The sequence below is a fragment of the Mustela putorius genome, unplaced genomic scaffold (genome assembly GCF_011764305.1).
Source record: "Mustela putorius furo isolate JIRA1106 unplaced genomic scaffold, ASM1176430v1.1 tig00003845_pilon_pilon_pilon, whole genome shotgun sequence".
In the NCBI taxonomy this organism is placed as follows: domain Eukaryota; kingdom Metazoa; phylum Chordata; class Mammalia; order Carnivora; family Mustelidae; genus Mustela; species Mustela putorius.
In genome coordinates, this window is record NW_025421998.1 from 58,106,477 (window position 1) to 58,117,435 (window position 10,959).

General features: G+C 54.2%; 1 protein-coding gene and 1 long non-coding RNA gene across 2 annotated transcripts; one reads left to right on the forward strand and one right to left on the reverse strand.

Moving 5' to 3' along the window:
* Positions 1 to 1,399: 1,399 nt before the first annotated feature.
* HOXA11 (homeobox A11) lies at positions 1,400 to 5,070 on the reverse strand. Its single transcript, XM_045062813.1, has 2 exons — positions 4,338 to 5,070; positions 1,400 to 2,893 (listed from the first exon to the last, which is right to left on the reverse strand). Exons 1-2 carry the CDS (start codon positions 5,068 to 5,070, stop codon positions 2,661 to 2,663), a joined length of 966 nt encoding a protein of 321 aa, XP_044918748.1. The 3' UTR covers positions 1,400 to 2,660.
* Positions 5,071 to 5,298: 228 nt separating this feature from the next.
* Positions 5,299 to 9,190, forward strand: LOC123387026. The gene is made up of 3 exons (XR_006601354.1): positions 5,299 to 6,436; positions 6,586 to 6,776; positions 8,470 to 9,190. It is a non-coding gene; the product is annotated as an uncharacterized LOC123387026 (long non-coding RNA).
* Positions 9,191 to 10,959: the final 1,769 nt, after the last annotated feature.

Sequence of the window (10,959 nt, forward strand, 5' to 3'; positions counted from 1 at the left end):
AAATTGGCCGGCCCGGACGGGTTTACGACCACATTGTCACAGCCATCGGAGGATGGGCTTTTATAGGGCTCAGAAATCAAACCCGCGCCCGCTCGCCGCCCGCCGGCGAACAGTCCCCTGGCTAGACTCTCTCTAGCAACATGCAAGACTTTGGTTAATCTTTAACCGTCCCAAAGGAAGTCTTTTGCTTAAATCCTGGGTTTCCCTGCCCACCCCTCCCTGCCCCCCAGGAGAGTCGTTGTTCACCTCGGTGTGTCTGTTCATCAACCTAGACATTCATCTAGGGGGTCTGTCCCATTCCCCTTTGAGCTCAATTTCCCCAGTCGCGCCAGTTAGACAAACACACAAACAAATAAACAAAGCAGATCTGGGGTCTGGGGCCTCTCTCCAAATTCGATCTTCTCTGCAGCTCTGGCCCTGCCTGGGTGGCTAGGGAGAGGGTGGGAGTGGAGGTGGGGGGTGAGCAACAAAAGGCTCTGGCCTTTCCGCCCTGCCCCTCAAGGTTATGGGTGATGTCCAAATTTAAGGCAGAAGTTCAAAGGCAGGAAACAAAGAGTAAACCGGCATCTTTCTTTCCCTAAAGGGAAAAGAGAGCCTCAGCTGGGAGCTTGGGACAAAGTGTCCATAGAGGCTCCTGAGAGTCTGCTCTTTGTACCCAGACTGGTCTCTGTCTTCCTACAGGGATCCCCAGGGCACCCTAGAGTGGTTCCACTTTAGACCTCCTAAACCTGAGGTGAGTAAGCCCAGCCTGGGATCAAGCTCAGTGACCACCCCAAGCCCCAGGGCTTTCTCCCAGGCCTCTGTCCAGCCTGAAGAATGAAACCCCCAATTCCAGGTCCTGAGATACCCCATTCATGGGACCCCCACTTCCCCAAAGGACCTGGCCAGTCATCTTGTCTTCCCAAACTTGGCTTCTAGTGGAGTTAAAACCCTAAGTTATCTCCCCACCTCCTCAGAGGCCTGGTAAGTTGCCCCTTTTGCGGGGTGGGAGAGGGTAGGGGGGCAGACATTTGGCAGTAAAAGGCAAACAGGAAGAGGAATGTCACACCAGAACCCAGTACTCAAGTTTCCAGTCTTTATTTTCCTTGTGCCCTGTTGTCTGATACATGCTGTGACGTACGTGGTGGGTGAGAACGGAGGACAGGCCAACAGTCCTGTTACAAACAGAGCCACCAGACACTTCTTAAAACAGGGAGGCAGAGGAGATTGAATGGGAGGGTGCCTGGCTTTCTCAGCTGAGGTCCCCAGACCCTGGAGGGCCAACCTACTTCAGAGCATCCTCCTAATGCTTTCCAAACATTGCAAGAAATTAAAAAGATCATTCCTAACACCCTTCCCACCCCTCCAATACCCCAAGGAAATCAACTAATGGCAAAATTTAAAAAGTATTCAAACAAAATAGGTTATGGTTCTTTTATTTACAAGTCTTTTGAACACCATCCCTGTATGAAGCGTACATTCAAATATTTTTTTTTTTTTAGCAGTGAGTGAGTTTAACCGTGGAACACTGTAAACAGAGCCTTTAAATATTCTCTTCATCATCTTTTTCCCTCTCTACGTTGCATCTTTTAAAATTCGCTTTGGTTCCTGCAGGGAAATATATATAATATAATATAATATTTATTTTTTAAAATAATTCCAAACGCTCTTGAGCTCTTGGAAGGTTGCTGGAAGCTTCCAAGCTCAGTTCTGGGGCACGAAGGGCAGAGTGCGGTGCCAGACTGGGTGTTTGGGGGACTCAAACCCCTCGTAGCTGGGGACCGCTGGCCATGCCCACTGTTCCGCTGAGCAAATCCAAGCTTCAGTTAAGTGTGGCAGAGGCTTTCCCAGGCTGCCGCACTCCACAGGCATTTCCTGCAGAGATCTTGGGGCCAGCGGCCTGGGTGCAACCTCTTAGCTTTTTGATGTCTTCCACCTCGGGAAAGGTCTGCTCTGCGGCCAGGCTTTAGGCCTGAGTGGCAATCCAGGAAGAAGACCCTCAGTGGTAGGAAAAACTAGGTGGGCTGCAGGAGGCAACTTCTAGAAGCTCAGGCCTCAGACAGTGCGGTGAGTGGCTACGAGGGGTGGAGAGCTGCTAATACCACCTGGAATCGATTTTTCCCCCCCTCCAGGATCAGCAGACCTCTCCCCTCATAGCCACCTCTTAGTCCAGCCATCTTTCACACTGGCTTTGGAAAGCAGCCCCACTCCAGACATCTAGGAATCCTCCCCCCTTCCTCCTGCTCCTGTCCCCAAGCTGAACGGGGTTTCAAGATTGAATAGCTTCTTGACGCAGGAGTCCTGGAGGTGGGCAGGCTCCATGTGGAGGGTCTTGGGCCCAGGTCGATCTCCAGGGCGCTTGGCAGGAGGCCCAGTCCTGATGGAGACCACACCCAGTCCAAAGCTCCACAGTCTCCAAAAATGAACCGCCAGGGGTCCCAAACCATTCATTCTAGTTGATGAACAACTCTCCAAATCCAATTTCTTTTAGGAATCTTAACCACAGATGCCCAAGAGAGTCCCGGGGCCGGCTTCTTAGAGGCTGTCTCCATGCAGCCTCCCCTCTTTTGCATATCTTTCTTCTTCAAAAGTCACCACGTGCCTTGACCTTGTCAAGGGCAAAATCTGCATATAATCTCCCTTGTATGAAGCCCCCCACCCAATTCCAGCTGGCTGGAGCCTTAGAGGAGTGGGTTGGCCGAATAGTACTGTAAACGGTCTCTGTTAATTTTTTTTTCCTTCATTCTCCTGTTCTGAAACCAGATTTTGACTTGACGGTCGGTGAGGTTGAGCATACGGGACAGCTGCAGGCGCTTCTCTTTGTTGATGTAGACGCTGAAGAAGAACTCCCGCTCCAGCTCCCGGATCTGGTACTTGGTGTAGGGGCAGCGCTTTTTCCTGGTGCGTTGGCCACCTGTGGAGGGAGAAAGAAGTGGGGAGTGAGCCAGGTGTGGGGGCTGCAATCCATCCTATAACCCCGAGTGGAGGAAAAGGGCTGGCCCCTGGGACTGGAGGCCCTGTCCTAGCTCCATCAAGTTCTCCACAGTCTCCTGCCTTCAGGTTCCTACTGCCAGCTGGGGACTGGCTGCAGGCGGAGACTCAGCCCCAGATAAAAGCCAGCTCCCTAGATAGGCCCCCAGGGAAGCTGCTCACGCTGCCCCCAGAGCAGAAAGGAGGGCTTCTTACAGCAACAGGCGGATTGGTGCCCCAGAAGCCGCTTTCAAAGCCGCCCAGAGGGGGTCGCCGGCTGCCTCCAGCCCGGGCCAGACTAAACAAACAGCCGCCAGCGGACATTTCACCTTCCAGCACCTGGGCGGCCGGTCCCGAGGCAGTAAAGTCGACCCCAGCCCAAGTCTTTCCTGGCTGCGACGGGGACTCGGCCCTCTCTAGCATCCTAGGCCGCTCCTGGGTCTTTGTCAGCCTGAGTCCTGGCCACCAGCTCCTGCCTCCTTGACCAGCCTCCTGGCTTCTGCGAGGTGAGGAGGTGGCAACGGAAGCCCCCTACCATGGGCCTTCCCTGAGCACCAAGGCCACACAACCATCCGGGTCCCCGGCAGGGCAGGGGTGCTATTTTAGATACCGTGGAGGGAAGAGGGGTTTCCTAAAGCTGCGGGCAGGCTCGACTTGCTCCCCTTTTCAATAAAACATCACAGGACGGAGAGGAAAAAAAAAAAACAAACCCCGCTTTTGACAGATTGAATAACAACTGTGAGTAACATGCAGTGGGACAGAAGGCGGCACGTAATTGCCACCGCGCCAGAGGAAAATGGCTTCCTTTGGATAAAAAGGCCAACTTTGGCTTAATTTGTTTCTTTTAATATATTGCTCGAGCTAAGCGGGCTATTTTATCTGTTAAACACGCTCCTAGCGCCATCGTTAAACAGCGATGCCTTTGAATCCCGGCCGGGACTGGCGTCCCGGCGCAACACATGGCTTTTATAAAAATCTCCGGATTACCTCGCTATCAAAGGCTCCCGGAGCCCTTGCAGGGGGAATTTACAGGCGCCCACCTCCGGCTCCCCAGCCCGAGCTGGCCCCGAGCGGGGTCGAGCTGCTGGGCTTGGGACCCAGAAGGGAAAAAAGGGAAAAAGGGAGTTGTGTGTGTGTGTGAGGTTTTTTTTTTTTTTTTTTTGGATTTTTTTTTTTCAGGCATGCCTTGGCCGGTGGGTATTTCACGGCCAATTTCAGCACTCGCCACGTGATCCCGCCTTTTATAACAAAGTTTTGTTGGGGGAAACCTAAAGGCCCTTCATAAACCTTATATGCTTATAAAACAGCATATAAAAATTTAACAGCGGTGCTGTGCTAGATTTCCAACTCCCCTTTCATAAAGCGCGGGGCGCTGCCTTTATACGTACTGGAGCCGCCGGCCTTGTCCTCAGTGTGGCCGGAAGACGACTCGGGGCTGCTGCTGCTCTCGGGGCGCCGCCGCCGCTCCTTCTCCTCCGCCGCCGCCGCCGCCGCCTCCCGGCAGCCGCCGCCGCCGCCGCCGTCCGAACTTGAAGTTGCCGGCGTGCCCGTGCCCGTGGCCGCTGCCGCTGCCGCCGCCGCCGCCGCCGCGGAGGTCGCTGCGGCCGCTGGGGGTCCCTTCTCGGCGCTCTTGTCCCCGGGGTAGTCGGAGGAGGCGAGGTTTTCCGGGGTGCCGTAGGCCGTCTCGAAAAACTGGTCGAAAGCCTGCGGCAGGACGCCGTTCCTGCCCACGGTGCTATAGAAATTGGACGAGACGGCGGGGGTGGGGTGGTGGTAGACGTTGGCGGAGCTCTTGGCCAGCACGTCGCCAGGCACGCCGGCCGCGCTGGGCGCCTGCAGGCAGTCTCTGTGCACCAGCTCCTCCGCGGAGTAGCAGTGAGCCAGATTGCCGCGGGGGTGCCATTTAGTGGCGGGCTCAATGGCGTACTCTCTGAAGGTCACTTCGCGCACGGGTTGGACCTGGGGCAGGTTGGAAGAGTAGGAGTATGTCATTGGGCGCGAAGACGGGGTCTGGGGCAGAAAAGAAGGGAGGCTGGAGAAATCTGGACCCGAGACGTAGTAAGTACAACTTGGCAAATACATGTTAGAGGAGCAGGGACCACGCTCATCAAAATCCATCATTGGGCTACCTTGGGCTCTCCGCAGTAGCCGAGCTTAACATGATTCTCCACTGCAGCTGCCTCTTTGAAGCGGATCCGTGAAGTAGAAATTTGGAGACGTAAGCTGACGTGGAAATCTATCCCCATCCTTAGCAGGGAGGTGCTGGTCATGTGACCCGATGTTGAAATTGACAAGCTGCAAGCTGGTCCTGGTCCGGGCCTTTTTTTTTTTTTTTTCTTTCCCCTTTCCTTTTTCCACCCCCCTCCCTCCCCGGCTTCCTTTCTTTGTAGCCACCTCAGGGGAAGCAACAGATCGTCACTCGGTGTTCTCACCGAAAGCACGTAATCGCCGGTGTAACTCATGTTGGCTGGGGGGCCTCCCGGCGCGCGGCGAGGCTGAGGTGCGCCCCATGCCGCTCGCCTGTGCTCAGCTGCACGGCGCTGGCCCTCAAGTGCGCCGAGGGCGGTGAGAGAGCTCAACTCCTGCCACCCATCACTCCCCGGGTGAGGGATGCCCCAGGCTGGGGGTGGCCGGGTGGGAGCTCGTCGCTGCGTGGCCCGTGCGCGGTCCTGGAATCTATTCTCCTGGAGGCTCGCGTGCGCACCTCCTTCGCTCTCCCCCTCCCACAAGCTCGCTCTGGGAACCACCTCTGTCTCGGACTCCGGCCGGACCCCTCCGGGGCCAGGGTTCGCAGCCGTGGATGTGCCTGCCTCGTGGCTTGCCCGATTTGCACGGTGACTTGATTACACGCTCGCATTCATGGTCACTTCCGAAGCGCTTTAGTGCCTTCCGTCCCTAAACCGCCAACCACCAGGGCGACTTCCCCCCGCGGTTTGTCAGGCATCTGCAGGTCCCGGAAGGGCCTTCGTCTTACCCGGGATCCACCTCCACTTCATCCTCCCTGCCGACCTCCTCACTTCACCCCTTGCCCTTGAAGAAACCTCTTCCTCCTCGCTGCCTGCCGGGGGTTCGGAGTCGCTCGGCGGAGCCAGAGGCCTGGGGGCTGCGCCACTGTGCACGGTCCGCCCGCCTGCCTGGTCTTCTGGAGCTGAGGAAACCGTGCAGTGGAGGCGAGCCTTGGGCTGCTTAGAGGCGCTGATATCCGAGGAGATTTTTCCTGGGTATGCTGCACCTTCCGGGGGCCCACCAGGCTGCCGGCGGAGCTGCAGAGCTGAAGGAGAGTGGGCGCAGTGAGGAGGAAGGAGGCTAGGGCCAGGGAGCTGTGGCTGAGAAAGGGGTAACACGCCTCCTCTCCTTCCTTGCAAAGCATGAGGGCCAGAGATGTGCAAGCAGAAACTGAGAAGGCTCGGCGCCTTTTCTGCCTCTCATCCCACAGAAGGAACACAATGCTAAAGAAAAGAACCATGCTTCCCAAACTCCCGGCAAGGTGGGTGACAAGAACACCCTGAAAAGGCTAGGTTTGAGCCAAAGACAGAGACAGGGGTCATGACTGCTAGTAGGAGTCTAGCTTTCTTGGGAAAAAGAAGGAAAAAAAAAAAAACATTAAGATGGTGAAAAATGCTTGCCATCCTGCAGGATTGAATGATCGTCGTTTGGGAGAAGTGAAAGAAGAGGGCATAGAGCAACCAAGCAGGACTGGGGACTGGGAGGGGCCCAGAAGCCTTCCCACACCTATCTTCTTGGAAGGAGCTGGATGTCACTGAAGGAAAGTCGAAAAATGAAAAAGGATAACCTTTTCCCTTTCCCCATCCAGGAAATAGCCGAAGGTATTTATATATCGTGGGGAGATTTAGAGTATAAACTCTAAGATCTTTGGTATTTAAGTGTCAACATTGATTTATTTATTTATTGCTGAGCTGACTGTAACTGACTCAATAACAAATCTAATCATGTATTGCACTGGAAAAGAACTATTCTCATTATGTATTTTCTCCAAATGATGGCCCACCGTTGCATGTGAATACCCGCTGTAAATATCAATAATATCAAGTAATTACTCTGCAGTGGAGTAAACTAATTTATTAGCATTAATGTTTATGTGGCTTCTACCCCCTTCCTTTACAAGGGTTGCTTATCACAAATCAAACTACTCGGGCACATTGGTTTAATGAACTCTTTATTCAGGATTTGCTGCAAGAACTTTCATCCCCTTGAATCCCAGAGAGTTGAATTTGAAATTATTTGTGCATCTTCAGCTGGACATATTTGTCCACTGTGGCTTCTACAGAGGGCAGCAGCAGTGTGAGTGAGAAGGTCTGGTGGGAAGGAAGGTTGCTGGGGAAGGGCAGCCTGCGACCTCCTAAAGCTGGGAATCACAGTTATGGGATTGCCCTGCAGCGAAAAAACTTCGATTTCCAGCAGTGACCAACAAGGCAAAATATTTATTTCTCCACAGCATCTCTTTCTTGGAGACAGAATATACAAGGGAGAAGGAGAGGTTTGTGTACAGTACTATCTGAGCTGTTCCCTGGCTTGATTTTGGCTTTCCCAAACTATCTCCCAGCAGCCCACCCAGTCCCCGCCACCCCGACCCTCGAACAAAAGGAATGCTTGAGGGGTTGCAGTGACTTTGCCATAACAAAGGCGCCACCATTTCGGGGCTTGCCCCGCCCCTGGGTGAAGGCAAACAAATTCTTGCACTTGTATTAGGGCTTTTAAGACTATAATTGAACCCGGGGGCGTCTAGGAGAACCGAAAACAGTTCTAGACAGACCTGGGGTTTTATAGCAGTTTTGGCAGTCAACTTCAGCTTGTGGCTGAGCAGACGGGCTGCGGTGGCCCGCCAGCGGGGGACGCCAGGCCGCCTCCCCCGGCGGCACGCAGCCACTCTCCTAATTAGATCGTTTTCCCCCTTGGTCCCAGGAAGAGGGGTTCCTGGCAGAAAGGTCAGTATGGGGATATATGCTGTTCTGCATGATCAATGCCTCCCAGGTCCTTGAGAGCTACGTGGAGAGGGTGCCAGCAGATCTGGATCCCATGGGTGTCTGCAGGAGACAAAGGCAAATTTCCGAGGAAAGGCTAGGGTGGAGGAAGGCTCTCTCAATGCGGTCTGCCAGGCAGTTCAGAAGGCTGTACCAAAGCGGGGTGCCAGGGGGACACGCAGCCTGGTAGAAGGCATGTGGGGGTGCTGCAGTGAGGATGGAAGAAGGGAAAGGCTTTTTTGATGCCAGGAGAAGAGAAATGCCTGGAGTGTCGAATGCTTTTACTTCCCCAGCAAAGACAGGAGTGGGGGCTCGGATCCCCAAGTCTTTGCACTGTTCCCAGCTTTGCCCGCTCCTGCCCCTCTTGCCTGGAACATCCTGGCAGAGTGAATGTTTGCATGGGGTAGTGGGTGGGTAGTTGGGGGGGGTGGTCGCAGATCCGAGAATCAGACCAAATCTGGGGAAGCCGGGGGACATAGAGGTGCAGCTCCTCACTTTTGACTTTGCTCTGAGCCTAACCGACTCTTCCACTTTGCAGGAGACCCAACAGCCGGAGGGAGCCCACCCGGCTCAGGGGAAGACCTGACGGGTGCTAAGCCCACCCTGGAAAGCCAAGTCCGAGTTGCATTTCTTGAGGAGATCGGGTGGGCAAGGCTATGACATTGGCCCTGGCGGCTGGTTGTCCGTGAACTGTTCTTTCTCAGGAGCTCCACAGCGCGAGGCCATCTCCAGAAAACAGTCTTCAGCATGTATTTCCTTTTATCCTCAACCCAAAACCCCACGGCAGCTAATGCAAAAGGCCAAAAATGTTTTGGAGGAAGAAAAACAAAGGCAGGAAGTGGCGGCGGCCTGACGGTGCGTGTGTGTCTGCGGAGAAGGGAGGGAGCCTTTTCAATCTCTTCTTGTTGTTTTTCCAAACTTCAAGGTCTAGGCAGCCCTCGCAGGGCCGGGCCCTTTCGCTCCCCAAGCAGCATTTGGAGATGGCCACCCGGAGAGGAGAAGGCTCGCGCCCGCGCCAGCCTTGTCAAGCGGAAACAGCTAACGAGGCGATTTGCTCAGCAAAGCAGACCAAGCCTTTGCAAGGCTCCGTTTGATTTGGCCCGAAATGGGAGGAGGGGGGGGGGTTGAGGGGTTCGGCAGTACCTCCTGGATTCTCCTTGCTGGGGCTGAGTGCGCCCTGGTGGGGATGATTCCTGTGTCCTGCGCTCCACCCACCTTCCCAGGCAAGATACTGGAATAAATTGTGTCCAGGTGCCTCTGCCCAGCACTGCTGCCTCCACTTATTTTTGTAGCCGAAGGGTGCCTGCTGGCAGAGCCCAGGCTGGGTAGCCGTGGTGTGGTCAGTGCACACCAAGGCACCGTAAGCCTTTTTCACTGGGGGGTTGTCATGCTGGGGGCGTTTCCAGCCCAGTCATTCGAGGGGCCTGAGCTGAAAGGACTGTCTCTTGATAGGCAGCTTAACACCTGCTCACTCCAAGAGGGAACAGAGCAGCGAGCAGGGAGCAACTCCAGACTCTGGGGTTCCCAACCCCAAGTGGCACCGCTGCGGGGTTGCCCTCTTTTCTCCTAGGTGCCAGCTTGGGTGCTGGGACTGGCCCGTTAACCCCCAAATCTGAGAACCCGAGGTCCCCAATACCTGCCCTTGCAGCCCCTTGACTGGTCTGCTTGTAGTCAATAGTGTGAGGGCCAACCCCGGGTTGCCAGCTCACCGCATTCCCTCCTTAGCTGATTCTGTCTCCCGGCAGCTCCTGCTCACCTGTCTCCCCCTCCTCCTCTTTCCAGCAGAGTCCCCCCTTCTGCAGCATCTTGCCTTTTCTGATACCCCTCCTAGGCTGAGCAAGAATGGAGGTGCCACTGGATGGCACCCAGTACTCAAGCACAGATAAAGAGGACTGTTAGGGTCCTGACCCACCCACTCCATCCCACCCCTGCCCCCGGCCAGTTTAGACCTCCTCCAGGGATCTGAACTAGATCTCTTACCTCACTCTTCTGAACACTCCATTCCAAGGCTCTACCATGTCCTTTTTCTCATTCTCCAGTACGCCCTCCTTCTCTTCTTGGGACCTAGCTTCTGGATGGCAGCCAGCCTCGGAGGGATCAGGCTCACTGGACAAACCAAAACTCACTTGGAAAGATCTACAGTCATTTATCTGTGGATCACTTAGGGCCCCCTTTTTTTTTTTTTCTTTTGCCTTTTCTTGTTGGAGCCCCTAGCTACCTTGGTCCCTAAATGTCACACCTATTTCTAGAAAGCGCCGCAGAAGACTGTTTCAACCCCAGTGACCATATTGCACACAGGTGCAAAAGGCAACTGGTGGCCCAGGGTAAAACAGCCACTGAGTCTTTTGTAGGGATGGAGGCCAGGCTTCTGTTTGGGAGCTGTCTCTGTCCAGATGGGCGGTGTCTGGAGGTGTGTCTTCCTCCATGGTGGTTCTGGGTAATGGGCTGCCCGTGAAAGTCCAAGACATCTCCCAGTATTTGTTCTCAGGAAACAGTCTACTGGCAGATCATGGCCGATCTATCACATTTCCAGGCACTGTCCAGAGATGGCACAGAGGCTACGATGAGATATGAGAAGACCCTCTCTTTAATACTAGGTGGAGGCAGTGGTTAACTTATTGTCCCCTTGGCTTGGTGAAGCACCCTCCTGTCTACCAGCTCCTTTATCCTTCCCTATAGCACAGGAACAGGTAATGCCTTGAACTTGACCTTATGGTTGGTTCTCATCTGATTCACAGATTCAATTCTCCAAGGCCCCTAAACATCTGAAGAAGTCCATGTCCTCCCCCTGACCACGGAAGAGTGGGGCATAGGGCTCAGTTGAGGGTTTCAGACACGCAAACGATCTGGTTATATTTAGTTTAGTAGGTCCCAAACTGATGGGAGAGAGTTACTTCCTTTGAGAAGAGCTATTTTTATTTCTAGTAGATTCATTATATATATATATATAAAAAAAGTCCCTCCCTTATCAAATGGGAACAAACGAAGTAGGGGAAACTTTGAAGGACAAAGCACTGGCTCTCAGTGT

Excerpts from the sequence above, each read along its gene's own strand:
- HOXA11 (XM_045062813.1), bottom strand. The coding sequence starts at position 5,070 with ATGATGGATTTTGATGAGCGTGGTCCCTGCTCCTCTAACATGTATTTG. Across the intron at positions 2,894-4,337 it reads GGACAAGGCCGGCGGCTCCA|GTGGCCAACGCACCAGGAAA; the intron begins GTACGTATAAAG and ends CTCCCTCCACAG.